The 23,471-nt window shown below is 51.6% G+C and overlaps 2 protein-coding genes across 6 annotated transcripts in view; both read left to right on the plus strand.

The window, feature by feature from the left end:
- Positions 1 to 13,008, plus strand: part of CACNA1H (calcium voltage-gated channel subunit alpha1 H) — a 210,229-nt gene extending 197,221 nt beyond the window's left edge. For 2 of the 5 annotated variants that reach the window (XM_039386433.1, XM_039386434.1), the window contains exons 31-36: positions 169 to 290; positions 874 to 1,206; positions 2,890 to 3,042; positions 5,325 to 5,508; positions 9,178 to 9,380; positions 10,074 to 13,008. In XM_039386433.1, coding sequence (XP_039242367.1) covers positions 169 to 290; positions 874 to 1,206; positions 2,890 to 3,042; positions 5,325 to 5,508; positions 9,178 to 9,380; positions 10,074 to 11,207 — 2,129 coding nt within the window. In that variant the 3' untranslated portion in view covers positions 11,208 to 13,008. The remainder of the gene's footprint in view (positions 1 to 168; positions 291 to 873; positions 1,207 to 2,889; positions 3,043 to 5,324; positions 5,509 to 9,177; positions 9,381 to 10,073) is intronic. The other 3 variants (XM_039386435.1, XM_039386436.1, XM_039386437.1) reach the window with 3 other exon arrangements.
- A 6,330-nt stretch (positions 13,009 to 19,338) lies between these two features.
- On the plus strand, positions 19,339 to 23,099 carry B9D1 (B9 domain containing 1). Its single transcript, XM_039386440.1, has 8 exons — positions 19,339 to 19,416; positions 20,094 to 20,162; positions 20,250 to 20,361; positions 20,428 to 20,524; positions 20,984 to 21,046; positions 21,888 to 21,955; positions 22,093 to 22,390; positions 22,811 to 23,099. Exons 1-7 carry the CDS (start codon positions 19,339 to 19,341, stop codon positions 22,236 to 22,238), a joined length of 633 nt encoding a protein of 210 aa, XP_039242374.1. The 3' UTR covers positions 22,239 to 22,390; positions 22,811 to 23,099.
- The last annotated feature ends 372 nt before the right edge of the window (positions 23,100 to 23,471 follow it).

Genomic DNA, 23,471 nt, shown 5'->3' on the forward strand with positions numbered 1-23,471 from the left:
CAGAGTGGTTTGGATTGGAAGGGACCTTAAAGCTCATCTCATTCCACCACTCCCCGATGCCACCTGTCAGTGTGACACAGCCCAGGGTCCCACCACCAGGTTTGGGGGGCTGCTCTGGGTAAGCCAGACGTGGCTCCACTGACGTGGTTTTGCTTCTCTGTCCTACAGATTGCAGCGAAGAAAATCCCTGTGAAGGTCTGAGCCGCCACGCCACCTTCACCAACTTCGGCATGGCCTTCCTCACCCTCTTCAGGGTGTCCACGGGGGACAACTGGAATGGCATCATGAAGGTGTGTCTGGGCTCTTTCTTCTCTCTGTAGGTACATGAAGATTTCAAACAGATTTTGCATGAAAACAAAAAGGTTTCCTCTTAAAACCTCCAAATTAAACTTCCTGATTTCAAAGCCAAGTGTATTTTCAGGTGGTGATTTGTCCTCAGCCTGAAACTTCATTCCTTCATCTAGTATTTCAGGAAAATTATACCAGTCCTTGTGACTGAGAGAGGTAACCTTGTGTTCTGTGTCCTGTGCCTTTGGGATGTATCATAGAGTCCCAGAATGATTTGGGTTGGAAAGGATCTTAAAGCTCATTCGGTTCCACCTCCTGCCATGGGCAGGGACACCTTCCACTGGACCAGGTTGCTCCAAGCCCCATCCAACCAGGCCTTGAACACTTCCAGGGATGGGAAGTCCACAACCTCTCTGGCCAACACGATCCCCCTCTTTGTAGATGATGTAATTCGTATTTTCTATCCATTTTAGTTGTACCTGCGAGCCTTTGTGTCCAGGGCACGTTAATTGGATGTTTCTGTGTTTGGAGCCCGAGGAGAGCCCCAGCCCTTGTTAATCCCTCCCCTTTTCCCCCCTGCTGCAGGACACTCTCCGGGAATGCACTCGGGAGGACAAGCACTGCCTCAGTTACCTGCCCGTCATCTCCCCCGTCTACTTCGTCACCTTCGTCCTCATCGCGCAGTTCGTCCTGGTCAACGTGGTGGTGGCCGTGCTGATGAAGCACCTGGAGGAGAGCAACAAGGAGGCCAAGGAGGATGCTGAGATGGATGCTGAGATCGAGCTGGAGATGTCCAGAGGGACGAGCACCTCGGCCCCGGGTGGGAGCAGGGGCGGTGCCGTGGCCCCGGCGGGCCGGGCGCCCTGCAGGGCTCAGGAGGGCATGAAGGCAGCGGTGCAGGTGAAGCACCAAGCCCTGGTAAGAGCTCCCAGAAAGCTCCTGTGCTGGGGGCAGGGAGGGGATGGTCACCAGGCAGTCAGATCCCAGGTGACACAGAGCTAAAGGGACAGGACAGCGTGGGAGGGCAGCAGCTCTGCTGGTCCCTCGGGGTGTCACCACCACCCCCACGACCTGAGACATCTCCCAAGGGCTCCCGGAGGGGGAAGCTGCTGGAAACGCTGTCCTGGCCATTGTTCCCGGGGAGGGTTGAAAGTCCATCTCTTGCCACTTCCAGTTCATTCCAAGGTTGTGAATTTTAAGTTCAGAACCATAACAGCCACAGGTCCCTGTCCTGCTCTCCCAGCCACTCCCTGTCCTTTAGGATGGGCAGCAGGACCAGGGAGGAATCTCCTAAAGCCCTGGGAATGCTGGCACTGTCAGCCCTGGCAAATACAGCAAGGCATGGGATAAATTCCCTTTGCATGGACACAGATATACTCCTTGGGCTCTTTTTAATCCCACTTTGGGATTTCCAGAGGAGATCAGGAGGGCACTGGTAAAAAACTACAGCTTCCCATTGGCCTGTGCTCTGCTTGGGGCATGGCTGACTTGAACCCTGGGAATTGTCAGAGCCCCTCAGCAAGAAGCTGGAAGTTCCTGGGTTGATTTTCCAGACACTGCCTGCTCTCCCATTCCTGTTAGTCCTGTAGGAAAACAGTGCAATCAGAAATCCAAGAGGGGAAGGAGAGGCATGAGATAATTGCCTCATCCTATGTCAGCAGCATATGATTAAGAGCGAACATGGAATTCCTTTGTCACCATGATCACAAATAAATCTACCGTGAAATCAATGGGGGGGTGAGATTAAATTACATGAAATTAGATTTTTGTAAAATCTATCAGACTCTATTAAGGCAAGGAAGAAGAAATTTGGTTACACAGCAATGGGGAATTCACTATTTGAATATTGTTCCTGATAAACATTTCTGCAGGAAAAATACACGAGAAACAGCCAGGTTGCTTTTCTCACTTCGGGAAGAGAGGGCACATCCTTTCACACAGGCTGGGATTGCAAACTGAGTCCATCCTCCTAGGGTTTTCCTCATCTTCCAATACCTCCCAAGCACACCAGGAGCCCTGCAGAGCCTCCTTTCAACCCCAGAAACTCTGCAGGGAGAGGCAGTGAGGGGAACAGCGTGAGCAGGGACCTGGCCACACATTTCCCCTTGCAGGTGGTGTTGCTGGAATTCAGGTGAGGATTCCCTTCCCTGCACAGCAGTGAGGCAGAGGCACTGCAGTGGGGCTGTGGGAATTCCCTCACTCTCATCTCTGCCCCGTCCCTAGAAGTGTCCAAGGCCAGGTTGGACGGGGCTTGGACCAACCTGGTGTAGTGGAAGGTGTCCCTGCCCATGGCAGGGGGTGGGATTGCATGGTCTTGAAGGTCCCTTCCAACCCAGACCATTCCAGGAGTTGTGATTCCATGATCTGGGACACCCAGGCTGTCCTGGGCAGTCTCTCCTGTGCTCCCTGTGAGCTGCAGTGGAAGGTGTTGTGAGATGCTCTGTGTTTCTGACAGTTTTTTGCAGCCCACCTGTGCTTTTCCCCTTCCTTCCTGCTCTGAATGAACAGGACAATTAGGAAATGCCACGGGGAAAACGTGTTTTAAGTGTTTAGACCCAGCCTTGCTGTGCCACTGATGCTTTTTATCTCCCCAATTTGAAGGAGGTGCTGAGCTGTGAGAGTGTGTCTTTAGCCATCCCAGACTCAGACACGCTGGAGGGGGCAGAGACTCCCAGCATGGAATTCCCGTCCTCCTGCTCTGTTTCCCACCATGTCCTGCCACCTTCCCACAAAAGCCCAGGCCACCAGGCTGAGGTGAATGATGTCACACTGTTGCTTCTGCGTTGTGACGTGGTGCTTTGGTGCTGTGCAGCTGCTGGTGGTGTCGGAATTGTCCCAAACCTGTCACTTCACAGCCACAACTGTCCTTTCCAGCCTCTGTCCTTTGTGCTGGGAAGACACCACATCCCAGAGGACTCTGCCGGCAGCCACGTGTGGGATAGGAATGAAATCCTCTTTTTAGCCCTAAAAGAAGTGTCACATGTGGTGTGCAGTGTGATGTGTGAGCAGTGTGTCTTCAAACATTAAACTGAGAGCTGCAGGCAGAGCCTTTTTGTGGTGAAAACACCATCAAATTTGATTTTATTGTTGTTCCTATAAGAACTTGTTTGTGCTACAGTGTTGAGGGAACAACACTGCCTCTGTAGAGGCAGAAGGAGCTCAACAGGTCAGGCTTCCAGCAATCCCCAGAGCTGTGAGTTCAGGAGATGCTCTGGGAGATCCCCCAACAGACCAGAAGGGCTGTAGCCCCCTTTGCTCAGTCCCTCCCTATTGCCCCTTGAACCAATGCCCAGATCCCCTCCTGATTTCCAGGGTATGGAATCAGGCTGTCAAGAGCAGCTCACCAGCTGGGAGCCAACGAGCCTCCAGCCCACGTTTCATATTTCAAGGACTTGTTTCAGTGGCCTTGCAGCCATTTGAAATTCGCCCACGTCCCTAATCAGGCCTCAACAGCTGAAACCTTAAAAATTGAGGTGGTTGATGTCAAGAAGAGGTTTCTGTTCATTTGTCCCGTCCATACAAGATCCTGCAAAGACAAACTGAGCTTTAATAGCCAAATCCTCTGATCCTTCTGTTAAACTGCTGAGAAAGTGGAGCAAGACCTTTTGTTCTCTGTGTGGCTGTGGGGTGTTAACAACCACCCGCCTGCCTCCAGCTCAGGTGTTGCTGTGCTGATGGAGCTTATTAGCTGTGATGGCCAGGGGCCAACTGGCACAGCCACGCTGCTGATGCATTAATTCATCAGCTCAGAGACCTGGCTTGCACCCTGAGGGCTCCTGGGCACAGCCATGGGCAGTGCTGGGTGCCAGCTACCTGTAAATCCCTCCTGCTGGTCCCCCTCGGCTTCCCAGCCAAGCTCAACAGGGTAAAAGCACTGAGTAATTCATCTTGGGAGGTGTGTCTTTAGGGAACTGAGGAAAGAAATTTTTTAACCAGAAATATATGGGAAAAAAAACCTGATTTAACCAGATCCTTGGTGACCTCCAAGCCTGAGGGATCTCAGGGACAGGTTTTGCTGGCAGAGAGGGAAAACAGCCCAGCAGAGCAAAGCAAAATACATTTAATTTAAGACATGCAGCTGGGAAAATGTTTTCAATCAGTCACTGGGAGGCTGACATTAAAGGAAAACCAGAGTGATTAGTTGTATTTTAGATAACGTGGTCAATTGTGAGGGGAATGTGTCTAGGATCAGAACTAGGGGCAGGGAGCCAGGCTGCAGGTCCTGCTCCAGGGACTCCAGCTCCCCCAGCACTTGGCCAAGTCATGGCATCACCTCTCACAGCTTCTCCATCGGCACCACAGAGGCATCTTTTGGGTCCCTAAAGCTCCCTAAGACCCCAGGATGGATTTGCTGGAAGGTGCCTGAGGTGACAAAGTGCCCAGGAGAGGCAGTGAGGGCTCAGATTTCAGGTTTGTGAGGTGCCCTGTCCAGGCACTTCCAACCAGACCCATTTCACAGCGACAGCAAATGAAGAAAAATGCCTTTGCTAACCCCAAACAGGCTCCACACCCCCATAACTCACTGCCACAGTGTCTTCTCCTTCCCCCTGCCTCCTCTGGGGGTCAGTGGTGCCCAAAATGCTCCACGCCATAGGAGGGAGGCCACGGGGTTTGCAGTGGTGTCGATGTGTGTGTTTAAATGTCTGCCTGTGTGTGTGTGGTTTGGGGAGATAACACAAGAATTTCCAGAAGCTGGTTTGGCCCCTCTGTCCCAGAGCTTTGAGGAGAAGGACATCACCCCCAGGTAGGACCAAGGGCATCCCTGGGAGTATCAGAGCAGAACAGTGTGATAAGCACTGGTTTTCTCATGTGTTTAATGGATGGGCTTTGCTTGTTCTCTGTGGTGTCCAAGAGTCGACTTAGTGGAGGGTCACTGATGCCTCACTTGACCACAGCCACAGCCTGAGCTCTTCTCTCAGCACGGTGTACCTGTGGTGTCCTGCTGGTCAAGGGGAACACCTGCAGGAGGTTTTGAACCACAAAGCAGATGGGAAGGAGCTCAGTGTAGATGACCCTGTTTCTCTGTGTCCTTGCAGGGCAGCTCAGCCTCCCTGAGGCCCCAGGAGTCCCAGAACCTGCTGACAGTCCGCAAGATCTCCGTGTCCCGGATGCATTCCCTGCCCAACGACAGCTACATGTTCCGGCCCGTGATGCCAGCAAAAGCCCCTTTCCCCCTTCACGAGGTGGAGATGGAAACCTATCCCTGCAAAGCCCAAAGAGGTACTGCTTGTGGAGATTTCCCTTCCCTTCCCCTTCCTAGACAAAACCAGGACTAGGGAAGGGATGAGGTGTGCTGGGCACAGCTCAAATCCTGTGTCCTGTTACGGGCTTCTCACAGGAAAGGCATTGAGGGGCTGGAGCGTGTTCATGGAAGGCAGCAGAGCTGGGGAAGGAGCACCAGGAGCAGCTGAGGGAGCTGGGGGGGCTCAGCCTGGAGAAAAGGAGGCTCAGGGAGGGACCTTCCTACTCTCTACAACTCCCTGACAGGAGCGGGGAGCCAGGGGAGTCGGGCTCTGCTCCCAGGGAACAAGGGACAGGATGAGAGGAAATGGCCTCAGGTTGTACCAGGGGAGGTTTAGATTGCATATTAGGGAAAATTTCTTCACCAAAAGCATGGTCAGGCATTGGAACAGTCTGCCCAGGGCAGTGGTGGAGTCACCATCCCTGGGAGTGTTCAAAAACCACGCGGATGTGGCACTTGGGGACATGGTTTAGTGGTAACATGGCAGTGCTGGGTTAATCGTTGGACTCAGTGGTCTTTCCCAACCTAAATGATTCCATGGTTCCAGCCATGGGGCAGCAGGTACACATGATGGTTATATGGGGAGCAACCAGCCCGTGCTGAAGGTGGCCTGAGCAGGGCTTGCTTTGATTTGGTGACCATCAGCAGGAGGGTGGTTTCCCATAATTCCATGTTTTCATCACATCCCTATATATTCCCAGGAGAAAGCTGGTGGGTGGGGTGTTTGGGGAGAAGTGGGGCTCCCAAACAGTGCCTGAGGCACAGAGGACAGGCTGTTAGCCAGGAAAAGGGAACAAGCTGCACATTCCTCCTGAAGTGATCAGCCCAAGGATCAATAACATCAACCCAAATAAAAGCCAGAGTCGGAATTGCTTCCGGCCAGAGCTCCTCACATCCATTGTTCCAAGCACTCTGCAGCCTCAGGGCAGTGTCTTTTAAGACCCTACATCAAGTTCAGAGCTGCAGAAGTTTATTTGGGATTAGTGTAAGGATTAGAAGCCACTCTCCAGTGCTTCCTAATGAATGTCATGGAGAGCCCCCACCACCCAGGAAGCAAGGGCTGCACAGAGCCCTTGAGGGGACGCTTACCCACACTGCATCCAAGTGCATTTCCCTGAAAATGCCTCTCCATCTCTTTTGTTGTGTGAGCTGGTTTGAAAGGGAAATCGATATGAAACTCAATATCTGCCTCCCTAAAAGCACATGTGCTCCTGGAGTGGCTCCCAAGAACTTTTAGCAGCCCCAATTCCTTTGATCCAGTGCGGTTTGAAAGGTAAGAACTGCTTAGATGGATGAGTGGGGGGTTTGCAGACCCTGCTCTGATTTCCTTGGGTGAAACAACTCTCTATTTGTTCAAACTCTCTGGGCACCAGTTCATGTTCTCTGCTCGGTATTTATTATTATTTCACCTGCAAATTCTTTGCTAAGGAAAGAAAACAGAGGTTGAGTTTCATGGCTGGGCTCCTGGGGCTGGTTTTCGTCTCTGGAGTGGGTGTAAAGCAGGATTTATACCTGTATGAAACTGCTGCAGAGTTGGCAGGGGTGGGTAGAAGTGACCAGGAATTCTGTGATGTTTCCCAAATTTCTCTCCAAGAGCAGTTGAGCGAGGGACAGGACAGGGATATGACTTTTTACCTGGTGGTAGATGCTTCCAACCAGCATCACCCCAAGCTGTGCTGCTCCTGAGCTGCCCAAATTCTTCTTCCAGTTGTAGTCCCATAAATTATGTGCAAGTAAAACTGAGCCCATGGAGACTCCCATTAGCATTTGTGCTTCCATGGGCTTCCCAGGTCAGTTCAGGATCTCATCATCTCCCAATACTCCACTGACCACACAGTGAAAATACTGTGAGATGACCAGATCTTGTGATATTTTGGGTTTAGATACAGTTTCCTGGTTTCCTAGAAAAACAAGAGAAAAAAATATCCAACTCCAGAGATCTTTGGTGTTCCTGAGCCTGCAGTTTAGAGGGGGTTTGGGTTTCCTGTATGAGAGCTCGATGGAAAGCTTCCAACAGGAGGAAATTCCAACTGAGGACAGGGAGGAGAACATAGGGTTTGGATTTTATGGCCATGTTTGTGACAGATTTTATGACACAGTTTTTCTGCATCATAAAAAGCATTTTATAAAGCCTGGAGTAGCAGATGAACAGCACAGGCTCAGCCTGAAATTCTGGGTGTAGGGAAGACCAAAAAAGAATGAGGGAGAAGTGGGGTGGGAATTTCGTTGCTCTGCTCCTTCTGTGGAGTTCTGGAGAAAAGCTCCAAAAGAAAAATGATTAAACACTAACTTTTCTTTCTCCCCAACAACAAATCTCTCTGTGAAATGCAACTGAAATGTGTCTGGATGTTTTCTGTCAGAGGTTCAAGTTTCTCGACCTCTGGGTGAGATCTCTTGAAGTGATGGATAACTGTGTTTTTAACATGGAGCAGCAATGGAGGAACAAACGTTGGGTTTCAGGCTAATGAGGACAATAAATCCTGCAGCCAAAAGAACAGAAAAGCAAGAGATCTTTCAAACAGCACTGAAATGCAGTAAAGCAGCACCACAAAGGGGCTGGGGAGGAGGGATTGCCTTCAAACCCAGCCAGGGGACTGGGAGCCTTCAGGAAGAGAGTGATTCCAGCCTGCTACATGAGCTCAGGGATGGTCAGAGCACTTGGAGCAGGTTCCAAGTTGCTGATCAGCCCGTGTTCAGCCAGGCTGTGCCTCGTGGGCTGGTGGTGGTGATGGTTGGGCTGTGGTGAATGGGAAAGCTGCCCTGTGCCTGCCAGGGGTGTCTGCTCCCAGAGAACTCATAGAATCCTAGAATACCCTGAGCTGGAATCCACAAGGGTCACTCAGTCCAACTCCTGCCCACTGCCCTGGGCAGCCTGTTCGTACCTGACCACCCTCTGAGGGAAGAACCTTTCCCTAATATCCAACCTAAACCTTCCCTGGCACAGCTCCAGCTGTTCCCTCAGGTCCTGTCCCTGGTCACAGGGACCATGGCAGGGCTCCCACTGGCTCTCCAGGGCATGAGGTGGGAAGCGCTGCTCGTGTCTCCACGTGGCAGAGCAGTGTGAGGTTGAAGCCCATCCCTGGCAGCACTGCAAAGACAACCCAGGTGTCCTGACTATCCAGCAGAGCCACCAGACCTCCCAAATCCACATTCTCCAAACAGATGGATCACAAATCCACCCAAATCAATGCCACCAGGAAAGCAGCAATTTCAGAGTTCCAGATGCAACCCCACTTCCTGCTTTTCCTTTGCTGCCACGTGGTCCTGGTGGACACCCTGAGTGTTGTGGCAGCTGCAGGAGAAGGTTCCTGTTACCTGAAACAGAAAATAGAGGCTGTGAGTGTAAAGTTTGTAACAGGATATCCCAGAGCAGGCAGAACCCCATGGAATGCTGTGGAATGGCAGAGACTCCTTGGTGTGTAACTTCCTGCCATCCCTGAGTGTTCAAAGCAGGAGGCAGGACAAGGGACACCTGGTTTTTAATCCTGGCACTGCCCAAGGCTTATGCTGAGGTTTGGGATGTCAGCCAGGCCCAGCAGGCTTTTCCTTTTCCCTCCTGCAGCCTGTGGGCCCCGGTTCTGCCTCAAACCTTTCCATCTCCCACCCAAGCAGTGACTACTCTCCTTCTCTCTCTCTCTCTGTCCCAGGATCCATCACCTCCATCCGCTCCCAGCCCGTGGGCACGTGTTCCTCCCTGAGGGTCCCAGTGGAGTCCCTCCAGCTGTCTGTCTGCTCCCCCAGCCACGAGGGCCGGCACCGCTGGAAGGTCCTTCCCCCCAACATCACACCTCGGTCTCCTGTCCTCAGCAAGCTGCTGTGCAGGCAGGTGAGAGGCCAAGAGCCTGCAGAGGTAAATCCTTTGGAGTCACCCGGCTCCTTCCCCTCTTCTCCAGTCCCCTCTCGGGTTTCTTTTCTTGGAGCTAAGAGTAGAATTCTCATTTTAGAACAAAGCGTTTCTGTGCCATGAATTTTAATGTTCTCCAGTCTCAGCAAGTGGCACACAGGGGAAGGCCCTTTTTACCTGCTTTGATCTCCGTGGATGTGCTATTCTAGGAAGGAAGGGCTAAAGCAAGGGGAGAAGGTGCCCAATTCCATTTTACCAGTGCTGTGAGAAGCCTCCAGGCAGCCCTACACCGGATCACTGTGCTGGATTGTGCTGACTCAGGATTTGGGGTTAGAGCAGGACCAAGGCCCGGCAGATCCCAACCCTGCACACGTAGGCTCTTGCCAGGAAAAGTTTATCCTCTTGTACAGGAAGGTCTGATGGGGTTGGCACAATGGGGTGGTACAGGGTGCGTTAGACTGACCAGCTGTTCTGCCACGTGCCATGGACTCCCCATCCCTGGGAGTGTCCAAGGCCAGGTTGGATGGGGCTTGGAGCAACCTGGGCTAGTGGGAGGTGTCCTGCCCATGGCAGATGATCTTGAAGGTCCCCTCCAACCCAAACCATTCTGTGATTCCATGATTCTGTGTTTCACCACTGGAAGTGCTGCTGCCCTAGCAGATCCCCAGGCTCTCTCCCCACTCTCATCTCCCCTTCCAGGAGGCCCTTCGAACGGACTCGGTGGACGGACAGACCCCGGACCACGTAGACAACCTGCAAGCCGAGCCTGGAGAGACACCTCCATCAGCAAAGCAACCCCAGAGCACCCTCAGCCCCAGCCCCCTGCGTTCCACAGCCTCCTCCCTGCCGGCCACCCCTCCAGGCTCTCCCCACCGCCCCCACAGCCCCCTGCCTCGGAAGCACCCCTGCGGCCAGCGCGGCGTTCCCAGCCGGCCGCCCAGCCCTGCCGGCCCCGAGGGCTGCCCCGGCGAGCCCTCCGACCTGGCAGATGAGGAGGTTCGGCACATCAACAGCTCGGCCAAAGACTGGGCAGAGGAGCACTCGGAGCCCGGGAGCCGCTCCGCCTCGCCCTTCGTCTCCCCGGCCCCATCCCCGGTGCCCCTCAAGAACTGCAGCACAAGCAGCCTCTCCGGGGGCCGCAGGGAGAAGGACTTGAAGAAGTTCTACAGCACCGACACGAAGGGCTTCCTCAGCAAGCCCAGCTGGGCCGACGAGCAGCGGCGGCACTCCATCGAGATCTGCCCCTCCCTCGGCGACCGGGACTGCGGCTTCCAGGACCCCGCCGAGGAAAAGCAGCGGCCCCCTGCCCACGTCCAGGCGGAGTCCGACTACATCCACGGCGCCCGGAGGAAGAAGAAGATGAGCCCGCCCTGCATTTCTATAGATCCTCCCATGGAGGACGACGGTGGGGCGGCCCCGCGCGCCAAGCCCTCCGAGAACAGCATGCTGAGGAGAAGGACCCCGTCCTGCGAGTTCCCGGCCTACAGAGAATCCCTGGAGCTCGCGGAGAGCCAGCCCGGGGAACCGGGCTCCAAAGCGGAGCGCCGGGGCCAGCCCCAGTGCCGGGGGGAGCACCTCACCATCCCCAACTTCTCCTTCGAGCAGCTGGACGGCGGCTCCCTGAGCAGCCTCTCGGATCTCCTGGACAGCGGGCAGTCCACGCCGGACTCGCGGCCGGACCCCGAACTGAAAAAGCCGGATCACTTAAAGACTCAGCGGAGCAACGGCGAGAAAAGCAAAGAGCTGCTGGGCATCGCCAAGAGCCCCCTCCGGAAGCAGGACTTGGCCCCCGTGACTGTTGCCACAGAAGAAGACGTGGATGACCCAGTATAGCTGTCTGGGAGGGGGGAAAGGGGGGGTCTCAAGGGCTTGACACCAACATGGGGTTCCGCAGTGGGCACCGAGCGGCCGCGGGGTCGCGGGTGGCTGCTCAGAGGGGTTTTCCCTCTCCGGCGCAGTCACTGGTTCAGAAGTTTGCAAAAAAATACACACACACACACACAGAGAAAAACGAAAAGAGAAACCAAACAAACGGCTGGAGGAAACGGGGACGGGGTTTGGGGAGGGGATTTGCAAAGAGGTTTGGGGGTTTCTTTTCTAAAGGGAAGGTGGAGTCGCTGCAGGGGCGTCACTTCGTCCCTCCCACCCCACCTCCACGGCCTCGGTCACATTGATTCGGGTCCGAGGTGGCGGCCGTTGGGATTTGGGGGATTCTCCTGGGGGGTTTGTTGTTTTGTTGGGTTTGGGTTTTTGTTGGTTTGTTTTTTTTTTAAAGATGCTCAACTTTTACCGAGGCACCTTTTGGAGCTGTCACGTTACACGGGGAGTGCCCGGGGAGCTGAGAGCTGTACATTGTCTGTATATCAGCAGTTATATAAATAGAAATTATGTATTTGTGAGATACAAAACAAGGGGAAAAAAAAAAAAAGACAAAAAAAAAAATTAGACCCACAAAAACTCTGTCTTCATAATGCACATATTTTTATAGAGAAACAGAGATACTGGTTTTTTTGCATTACATGTGACTCCGCAACTGGGTGGTGTTTCCTTGGGTTTTCTGTGGAATTAATTATTCCAGCCATTCATTTTCCAAATGTTTTTCCTCTTTCTTCGCTTCCCTCCCTTTCCTCTCCTCCCCTCCACCATCATCCCACCAGCTTCTTCTCACAGCTGATGCTTATCGACGTCTCGCTCATTTTTCTTTTGTACTTTAGAGGTTGTCCTAAACTACAGACAAAAAAAACCAAATCACTACTGAATTGTAGCCAGTGCAATAATAAGTTATTCATTCTTCTCGTGTGTCCAACTGTCCTGTTGCTTTTTTCTCCCTCTCCCTTTTTTTTTTTTAACTGAAATTCAGGTTAAACGTCGCAATAATCTGAACTGACGTGCACAAACACGGTTTCTTGTGTCGCAGAGGAAAAAAGCTATGAAAAAAAAAAAAACAAAAGAAGTTAAACTTACAGAGTGATTAAAAAAAAACAAATAAATAGTAAATTATTTAAGAAATGTATTTTGTTTACTGCAGTTCTAAGTAAATTATTGATACAGTATGTAAAGGTGTAAAGAACTGTCTTAGGTGAGTTCTTTGTGAGCATTTAAGGTGATGATTTGTCCTTGTGGCAGAACAATTTCAATCAAAGGGGGCTGCGTGACCCCCCTGTTTGCACTCCCTGTCGGTCTTCCCTCCTCATCCCTGCACCCACACCCGGACACATCCCCTTCCCAAGGCCCTTCCAGCGCCGACTGAGAAGCCTTTAGAGGAATCCAGGTCACTGTTAACACCACTTTTGGGGGGTTTTTTTGCAGTTTTGGGGTTGATTTTTCTTTTTTAGCTTCCAGTTCCTGCCCCTTCCCCACCCCTCATCCAGGCCCTCTCCCCGCGGCACAGCTTCACCATGGGAAGCTGATGGGAAAGAAGAGCAGGAATGAGTGAGTCTGTGGCGAGGATGTGCCAGCAGGTCAGGGCACAGACATCCGGGGGGGGGGGATAAATGAAACCAGTGGTTTTCGTTTGGTTCGTTCCGTGCCGCCTCATATTTATGCATTCACATATATCTTCTGTTATTTATGCATTCATTACTCAAAAGGAAATGTATCTTGTTTCACATGTATTAAACTGTATAAACTGGAAGCATGGCCTGACTTTGTGCCGCAGGGATGCCCGAGGTCTCCGTCCCGCTCCCAGAGCTCGGCATTCCCTAAAACCTCTTGCCTCAACGTGCCTGTTAGGGCTGCAGATTCCAGTCTGGACCATCCCTGCTGGTGTTTGGGGCTGCTCCCACCTCCCGCTCGGAGGATCCCTCAGCTCACACAGGAGCCTCCATATGTTAATCCAGCCTTGTGCCTCCGAGCACCTGCGCCGCTGTAATTAGGAGTCGTTTAGGATTATTGTAAATAATGATTCTGTCTCAGTGGGATGGTGAGGAATTCCAGGAAAGAGCCATAAAAGTCATTATTAACAGCTCCTTTTGTTGCAGTTTAAGGAGCAGAGAGGAAGGAGGGAAGGTGAATCCCCCCCAGTGCTGCCTGGAGGTGTGTGGGATGCCCCGGTGTGTCCCTGGGCAGAGGGGGGACGCTCAGGGTGTTATTTCTTGCTGGGATTATTTAGCTTTGCTGGGAAAAGAGATGTCCCCAGTGCCTGAATTCCCTTCGTGGTGCCACAGAGCTGGAGGAAAAGCCTCTCACCACGGGGCTGGAGGTTGATCTTGGTGATGGAGAGGTGGTTGTAGACCAAGTTGGAAGGGCTTGAGGCCACGGCAGCGTGTCAGGAATGAGCCGGGATATTTGCTCCTGTGGTCACTGGTCTTGGCTCTGCCCAGGCTCACAGCAAGTCCTGTGCCTTCTGGCAAAGGACACATTCCCAAACCCCACAAAGCTCAGCAGGACCCAAAACTACTCCATCCATGAGCCTGCAGGACCATTCTGGCAGTGTGGGGAGAACCAAGCTCCAACTGAACGTTCGAAGAGCAGACAGTGACCGTAAAATGCTCCCTGACATCTCTTTTGGGGACACTCACCTGGACATCCAGGTGTAAAACCCCCAGACCTGTGTCCTCAGCCCAGACCTGGCCACGACCAGCACAGAGAACCCATTTAACATCACCCAGAGTTAATTTTCCTGCTGATTAAATCTCTGCAGCATTAAGCAATTTCCCTCGGGCTCTCTGCAAGCCTTGCTTAAGGTCGGAAGTGAAAAGCACCGGGCAAATGCTAGTCATGATTATTTAATTGGATCGATGCCTATTTTGCATTTTTAATGACAATTTAGTCATGTCCATTTATCAGCCAGACTCTGCCCCACCACTCTCCATTCCAGCAAACCCACAGCCCGCAGGGATGGGCGCCAAGTCCATCTGGGCTTGCTTGGAGCCGCCTCGAGGAGTGGGGATCAAACAGGGATTAAAAACCACCATGCTGAGGAAGGGACAGAGGAAACCATCACAAAGAGCCTTCACAGGGGCTCTGCTTCAAGGGTAAATCTCGATCTGAAATTCTCTTTGTTGTGTTGGGGAGAAAAAAAAAAAAAGCCTTAAAAATCACCAACAACCAAACGTGACTCCAAATTAGCCCCAGCCCTTAATCTGTCTGTGCTGTGAGATCAGACAGGTTGCATGAATGCTAATAAGCATTTGATATTTGTACAAGCTTTCTTAGGATAAATAATTAAATTGACTTTATCCATTAAACTTCCCCCTTTTAAGCTTTCAATGCTGTGGCTGTGTTTTAACGGCTGAGGCCACTCATCTTCCAGACAGGGGCACTTAATTAGGAATTTTAGCACAGCCTGACAGAGCCACAGCGTGGGCTGAGGGGAAATCTTTGTCACTCCTTGCTTTTTAAGCAGCTCAACATGTCTCTGTGCTGGAGCCCCACCATGCCCCTGGAATAACTCCAGCTCACGCCAGGTGGGTGCTCCGTCCTCTTCCAGCAAAATGGTGTTGCCTTAGGCAGCTCTGCCTCTCCCACGAGGGGTTTTAGCCCTTTCCATGGGGTCAGCTCCACTGGGAGGGTGCAGAGGGTTTTCTCTGGAATGAGGGATGTGCAGTGGCACTGATGCACTCCATGGGTTTTGGCACCACTTGGTGATCCCTGTAGGTCACTTCTGACTCAAGATATTCTGATTCTATTCGATGATGCCCTGGTTTGACACTGATGCACACAGAGATGTCACCAGGAGGGTTTCATCCCCACCTTAGGCTGTCCCTCATGCCAGGAGTTGTGTCACTCACTTGTACATCAGGGTTGGGTTGTTTTTTCCAGCTGTGGCCACTGGACTATCCAGTGAGAAATAAATCTGTTAATGATGAAAGGGAGAAAATGCTAACAACTCTCATTTTGTCACACCACGGGGAAGAAACCAGATTAATTATTTGAATATTTGATTGAAATCCCCTGGAGCAGCTTATTGTTGATTCCACTTTTCCCCATGCAGAGGCACAAGCTGCCCGTGGAGACGTCCCCAAGGTTTGTCAGGTGCACAGAGAACAGCTCTCCCACCTGAGTTATCCCCAAAAAATGCAGTCACCACCAGAGTGGGCATCTGATAAGCAGAATGACTTCATGCCCTTTCCCCTCTTTTCCCCAGAGCTTGGTTATTCCTCATGCCCTTATCAAATCCAATGACCCTGCTGGGAACCAGCTCCTTGGGTCCTCCTCATCCTCTTCCCCTTTCCTGCCTACTTGTCAATTTATTCTGACTGGCTCAGACCAAGCTACTAATTAATTTTGCTCATTAACCAAAATAAAAATCTCACCAATGATAACAAGTTCCAGTCAAATTAATTCTTTGAGGAAGACCAGGCACTTCGCAGCTCCTTGGCAGCGACATCTCCCGTACCCAGCAGGGCCCTGCCTGGCACAGGGCTGGACATGGGGGCAGAGCTGGACCATCCCTGGAAGTGCTCAAGGCCAGGTTGGATGGGACTTGGAGCAACCTGGTCTGGTGGAAGGTGTCCCTGCCCACGGCAGGGGATGAAATGAGAGGCGCTTTAAGTCCCTTCCAACCCAAACCACTCCATGATTTAGACACGTAACACACCTGTCTTCACCCAGGTACCTTCCCACCAAACTAAACCTCCAGGTGAATGTATTCAGCAAGAATTAGAGCAGGAATATCCCCTTCCTTCCACACCATTTGATCTGAGCAGCAAGAGGGAAAAGCTCCAAGTGCAGGAGCAAAAGGCAGGGAAGACAAAAGGCAGGGAAGCTCCCTGCAGCCTCCTCACAGGGAGAAGGCACAGGCAGGGATGAGTCAACGTTGTGCAAACAGTCTAAAAATAAAACTGGTTTATTGCAGATAAATGATGCCATAAAATGTATTTCACTGGCCATTTAGCAGGTGTTGATCATAAATATTTGGGATTAAAAATAAACTTCTGTTTGCCATGCCACTGTATTGTTGTTTGTGTCTCTCCCACCTTCCCCGAGCTCCTGTTGGCAGCGATGGATCAGCCCCGAGGCTGCTGTAATCGGAGTTGAACAGGTAAGGCAGACAAAGTACCTGCTTCCTGCTACCTCTCAGCAGCACTGGATGTCCATCCACTCCCTTTCCCAGGCAGCAGCACAGGGATCTGCTGCTGCTTCTGCTGCAGTTACACTGCAGGAGCCCAGAGCCAGGGTGATGGGCGATGGGCACGGCAGGAGATCCAGCCCAAGGTATCCCTGTCACAGCTGCCTGGCAGCTTTTCCCAGGAGAAGGGGAGCCCCCCGTTGCTCTCTCATTCCGCAGGGCTCAATTCCCACTCACACAAGTGTGGAGGCAATCCCTAGGGAATCGAGGGCACGCAGACACTCCAAGAGTTCTCTGGGAGCCAATGGACCAGGAGCCAGGCAGCCTGTTCAGCTCATGGTACAGAGCTTGATTAAGAAGCTCTCAGTGACAGAGCTCCAAGTAGTTTGGATTTTTCCAAACCCTGGCTCTTTCTGGGAATGAAGAAAACATAAATCCCTCAGCTTCTTGACATGCCTTTGGCGGGGGAGTCAGTGCTAAAGGGACACCAGGAATGGTTCTTCTGGAGCTGGGATCCAACCTGGGCACAGCACCTGCGAGAGATGACAAGTCAGTGATCACCAGGTACATGTCCTTCCTCCCTGTGAGGCTTCCCATTAGTCTCAACACAAATCACAGGATCAGGACAAGTCCAGGAGAGGAGGTGAATGTTTTAGGTGACCAAGAGAAACAGCAGCCTCGTTAAATAACACCCGTGGACTCGCCGTGATCCACAGGCTTTCATTATGCTTGGAAACCAAACTCTCTGATGGATCATTAATTAAGTTTTCCAGCAGGATAAAAACACTTCCTTGCTTGGGATTTCGTTCTGCTCAGGAAGATTAAAAGTGCAGCCAATTAGAACAAGGCTGGCGTGCAAGGGAGGAAAGACTAAAAGGTCTTGTTATGGCTGGGAGGGGACAGAGCCCTTCCAGAGGCAGGTACAGATGACTCACGGCTGCTGAAAAAGCCTCCTGCTGTGTCTCTGTCATGGGGAAGGTCTCCCAGTGCTGATAGAATTCCTCCAGCACCTGTATATCACTTGCCAGGCAACAAAAAAATTCCTTAAATTGGCTCTTAGCAAGCTCCAAGGTAGCTGGTAGCCAAATGCAGTGTTAATTAAACAGCCTCACTAACTGCTCCAGACAGCTGCTCCAAAACTGCTTTATTTCCCCCCATATAATTTTCAGTTCAAATGAATTATTTTCTCTGAAGCATTTCTGAAGGGCAGGGGAGAAAGGATAAAATTTCAGGCATTCCCTCCCATCCCTCCTGCTTTTCTCTCCCATTCTTCTCTTGGCCAAATTTGTTTGGCCTGAAAAATCGAGTTGAGATAGATACTGACAGAGAATACATTTATTGGAACATGGAAGGTATTTTTCAGCATGAAATGTAATGGTAGTTTACTTTCAGTCGAATATAGAATCCCAGAGTGGTTTGGATTGGAAAGGACCTTAAAAACCATCTCATTCACCCACTGCCATGGGCAGGGCCATCAGTATTTATACACACCAGCCCTTTCAGCAGAAAAGGGTGTCTTGGTGCCTTTCCTTAGGGAAAGGCTGCAATGAACAGCCCATGGTGTGGCACTGCAGGGAGCCAAAGCAGCACAGCCACCTCCACCAGTATGCCAAAGGGAGGGAAAAAGGAGACAGTGGATGAGGACAAGGACTGAGGCCATAAATCTCTGCTCAGCCCATCCGTGAAAGGGCTCCAACTGGCTACAGCGGGAAACCCAAACAGGCGCCAAGCCAGGGCTTCCTTCTTTCCTCCCGTCCTTCCCCAGAGGGTCTGGCAGCAACCAAATGCCCCACAAATTCCTCACAGCGAGGGGAACGTGGTGTGGGATGGAGAAAGGAGGGGAAGGGATGAAGCGTGGCAGATGGTGGCCGGGCTGGTGAGTCTCCGTGGCGCTGACGTGCGCGTGGGCAGCAAAGATTCCTGGCAGGAGCAGTGGCACGACCACGGTCCCAAAGGGCCAGCACTGTCACATCACCAAGCCAACACCGTCGTGTCACCAGCCCAGCCCCGTCACGTTGTGGTCCCTGCAGGGAAACAAGAAGTCCCGGCAGCAGATTTCGGCAGTTCCAGCTCTGCAAAGTCTCGGCACATTCGTCCACCTTTTTTACACACTAAACTCACCTCCTTCCTTTTAATTAGTGCGTTCTCATTAAACCAACCCCATCCCATTTCCTCCCCTTCCCTCCCACAGCGTGGCAGCCGCATTCAGACTCCAGAATTAGGGAGGCATTTATCCTTACATCCATAAGGAATAATCACCGTGCTGTGGACACTAACAGCCCCACTGGCCTCCCCCTCTCCTCATCAGCTTGGCTCGTAGGGTGACCTTCCGGAGACCACAAAATTCATCACTATTCCCACTTTTCCTCCCTGGAAACACCTCGTGGCTCTGGCCCTCACCCAGGAGCCGGAGCTGCTTCGGCTCAGCCAGCAGCATCATCTAGTGGCCATGGCCTCGACACCACGGAATCATGGAATACCCTGAGCTGGAAGGGACCCACAAGGATCATCGAGTCCAACTCCTGGCCCTGCACAGGACACCCCAAAATCCCACCATGAGCCTGAGAGCGTTGTCCAAGCACTCCTTGGACTCTGACAGGCTTGGGACCAGCTGCTGGGAAGGCTGGCGCTGATACAGACATTGATATTAAATAAAAAAATATCAACAGACGTTGATATTAAATAAAAAATAACGCCAGGAATTCTAAATGTGGGGCAGTGCGAGGACAAAGGGGAAGCGGGCGGCGGGGCTGCCAAGGGGTGAGGGGCTGCGGGCCGGCCGTGCTGAGGGCAGCGGGGCTGTCCCGAGTGACACAGGGCTGTCTCGGGGGTGACGGGGGTGGTCAGGCCGAGTTTTGGGGCGGTTTTGGGGCGGTTTTGGGGAGCGGGAGCCCCGCGAAGCGAAGCGGGACGCGGGGGAAGCGTGTCCGCCGCGCCGCCCCGTCCGTCCCCATGGCAACGGGCGCGGCCGCCATGGCGGCGCCCAGCGTGTTCCTGCTGGCCGTGAGCGGGGAGATCGAGAGCGGGCAGGTGGGTGAGACCGCGGGAGATCCAGAGCGGGCAGGTGGGTGAGACCGCGGGAGATCGAGAGCGGGCAGGTGGGTGACACACCGGGGACACCCCCGGGACACCCTCGGGATGCAGGACAGGCCCCCGGCACCGACAGCGCGGAGCCAGGTCCTCGGTCCCGTGTCCGCCCGGCGGGATGAGACTCTGCCTCCGGACCCTGCCCGGCTTCAGCCACCTCCCCAACCCAGCCGAACCCACTCTGGCTGCAACACCCCCTAACTCAGCTCAGTGTCAGCCCTTCCTAACTCAGCTTAACCTCAGCCCGTCTAAGCCTGCCCGGCCTCAGCCCCCCCAAACCCAGCCAGTCCTAAGTCCCCCTGACCAGCCCAGCCTCGGCCCCTGAACCCATCCCAATCTCAGCCCCCCCGACCGAGCCTGTCCTCAGCCTTCTGAACCCAGCCCAGCCTCAGCACCCCCTAAACCAGCCCAATCTCAGCCTCCCTGAGCCTGCCTGGCCTCAACCCCTTGACCCATCCCAGTCTCAGCCTCCCCAAACCCAGTCTGTCCTCAGCCCCTCCTAACCCTGCCTGGTCTCAGCCCCCCCAAACCTTGGCTGCCCTCAGCTCTGCCCTCAGCACTGTTCTTTGGGCAGACCCTCACCCCAGAAATCCCCACTGACATCCCCCTCTCTCCCACAGTTCCCTGGATTCGATGACCTCTACTGCAAGTTCTGCTTCGTCTATGGCCAGGACTGGGTTCCCACCGCGGTACAGCCCCACCATGCCCCCACACCCCCATCCTGGGGGCTGCCAGGCCCCCCTCAGCCCCCAGCTGACTCCACCTTCCCCCCGCAGGGTCTGGAGGAGGGAATCTCCCAGATCACCTCCAAGAGCGACGTCTCGCCCACCACGCTCGTGTGGAACTTCCCCATCGACATCACCTTCAAGAGCACCAACCCTTTTGGCTGTGAGTGCTGGGGGGGGATTTCCAGCCCCCAGACCAGCCCCTCCTCTCACACCTCCTTCCTTGCAGGGCCACAGATTGTGCTGAGTGTTTACGGGCCTGACTTCTTCGGACACGACGTGGTCAGAGGTTATGGAGCTGTTCACGTGCCCTTCACACCTGGAAGGTGAGTGACAGCCTGTCTTTCAGGACTGAAACAGATTTTTGTCCCAGTTACTCTGTTGTTTCAGAAACAAAAATGCTCCCGTGTCTCCTCATCACGCCTTGTCTGTATGGTACAAAGGGCTCGGATTTTCTAGAAGCCCCTGACCATCAAATAATTTTTGTTAGTCCTGTGAACACCTGCAAAGCCAAAACTGGCCTGTAAAAAGCCCAGATATGAAGCACAGTAAATTGCCTCTCCCCCATCATTCTCAGCACTCAATAAGCTTTCATTCCCACCTCTGGAAATGGAGGAATGTACACTGTTCCTATGCAAACAAACCCTTCCTTCTTGGAAGGAAAAGTATCCCACCTCGAGATGTTCCGTGTTCTGACGTGTCTGAAATTCTGGTGCCTTTATAAATATAAAACCCCTTGCTCTTTGCTCCATTTCTGAAGTTCTCTGGGTCTCTTTTTGCTTCAGGCACAGAAGAACCATTGCTATGTTTGTTCCAGAGTCCACATCGAGGCTGCAGCAGTTTACAAGGTAATAATTAATGACTTTATGTTTTTAAAGTCCTTCTTGCCCTTAGTCACAAAGGCATGTCCAGCAAATCACTGGTGCACATGTGAATATTCTGTACCATAACCTGGTAGTTTTGTGGTTTGTAGGTAAAATCACATTTGTAGCTGTGTAAGTATTTTGAAAAGCTTTCTAAAAACATGTTAACTACCTCTTTACTGTACTGAACTTACTACCTAAATCTTTTTAGGGTGTTTTTTTGAAGCACAGCCCCATTAAGAGCAACCTGGAAAGCAAAGAACATGGAAAAACAATTCCCATTCTACCTTTTCTCCCACCTGGAACGCATTTGCTGTAACCTTTATCTTGTTCACACACACACACACATCCTTCCAAGAGCAGTCTGTACACAGCAACTGAGGGTATTGAGGTTTTTCCCTTGCACAATATTGTCAGGATTCAGCTGATTTCTTCTCTTTCTGATTCCCTTTTTGTAGGCCCTACACTAATTTGTCTATTTTTCTGTGTATTCGAAGTGTCCAAGCCTCTCTGGTTCTCTGGGTGATCAAGAGTGAATCAGTTCCAACAATTCCTTTGCCACAGGAGGATTCTGTCTAGCCCAGAAATAACCTGGATTCACCATCATGTGCATGAAATTAGTTTTGGGTTTGTTTTTTTCTTTTTCCTTAGAGAGACAAAATTTAGCTTTGATCGAAGTAGATAATAAAGTGAATCAAGCTTCCAAACTCTGCTGCAAGCCAAAGCTGGGAGTCTGATCAACCCCTCTGTGTGTTTTTGGCATGCATGTAATGAACTGGATCAATGTCAACAATCCAGTTTGTTATTTTCTGTGTTCTTCTCCAAGTTGGCTCACAGGGAGACGCCCGGAATTTACTGACCCCAAAGTTGTGGCACAGGGAGAGGGACGAGAAGGTGAGTCCTGGCTTAAGCTTGGCCGTCCATCTTCGGGTGGGAAAAGCAGCTGAGAACGATCCTCCTTGGATATCTGAGCTCAACAGCCATTGAAAAACCTCCTCTGACTGGATTTATTCCCGTCATCTCTCTTGCAGTGACGAGGGTGAGATCCCAAGGCTTTGTGACCATTTCCTTCAACGTCATGACCAAGGACCTGAAGAAGTTGGGCTACGACGTGACCCCCAGTGACCTGCAGAGCCCCTCCCTGGGGCCTGGGGCACAAGGGCTCCACAAGTACTGAACTGTGCCAGGAGGTGCTCAAAAGGCTCACAGAGAAGTTGAGCACTTTGTGGCTTTTTAGGGAAAGGTGGAGCTGGTTAAACTGAGAGAATTATTCCAAAAGAAGCACAAGCCCATGAGGCTTTGGAATAACTACCAAGTACAGTCCTTTCAGTAAGTTACAGGTTGAAGTATTATGTAAATTAATGCCATCAGATAATATTCAGCATTTTTATGAGCAGTATCAGACTGCCTCACAATCTGGGACAAAATGTTTTTATAACAGCCTTTTGTACACTTTTTATATCAATAATGAAATGGAAAGTTCACGGTTGCAGCAGTTTTCCTGTGGTTAAAAAATCAAGATGCAATCAACAGCAAAACCTGTTCTTTTTAGTAATTTTGGGGAGTTTTTGTTGTACAAATGGGGAACTGAAATTATTGCACCTTCCAAAAACAGGCTGGTGAAATGCATCCCCCTCTGAGCATTTCTTTTAGGCTGAATAAACCCAATTGTCTAAATATATTTATTTGTCTTTCTGCTGCTCAGGGCTTTTGTTTGTGCCCTAAGTCACCCAGGCTCTGCTCTTACAGGCGCAGGAGAGAAAGAAGTGCATGTAACAATGGAATGACTAATTGCTTAGTCATCTTCAGATTGAATTTTGGGCATGTAACCTCTTGTGTTTGACTGCAAATCCCAGGAGGTGCCTGGGAGAGTGAGGATACCACCCTAGAAGTGAACTACCAAGACCTCAAACTGTAGAAACACGAGTAATAACACACAGTGAGGAACCACAAAGCCTCCAGGACAAAGACTCCAGGCAGAGATTGTTCTTATTTCGTGCTGAGCAGCGAGATTGAATAAATAGCATTTCTGAAAACATCATGTGATCACTGTGGGAGCATTAGCACCTTTGATACGATGTATAAATGCTTTTCCAAATGTGGTTAAGGATGATTTTTCATCTCTTACATTTTTCCTGTCTTGCTTTTGTTGACTCCACACTTCCAGTAAAGCTCTTCCACCAGTTGTTTTGACAGATCATGTAATCTCTGAACTGAGTCATGTTGGAATCCAAATTAATAAATATTTCCTCTTGGCTCAGAGGAGGCAAAAGGAATTTTGTTTCCTTTTCAGAAGTATTTGGGAAGCAGTTCTCTACAGTAGCAGGATAAATATCTGTGTTTGGAACACTCCAGAGGCAAACACTGAACCTACTACTGCTGAAACATCCATTTTCCCTTGAGCACAGTT

Source organism: Pipra filicauda, unplaced genomic scaffold (genome assembly GCF_003945595.2).
Source record: "Pipra filicauda isolate LSUMZ 115617 unplaced genomic scaffold, ASM394559v2 scaffold483_size702785_pilon, whole genome shotgun sequence".
Taxonomy (NCBI): Eukaryota; Metazoa; Chordata; class Aves; order Passeriformes; family Pipridae; genus Pipra; species Pipra filicauda.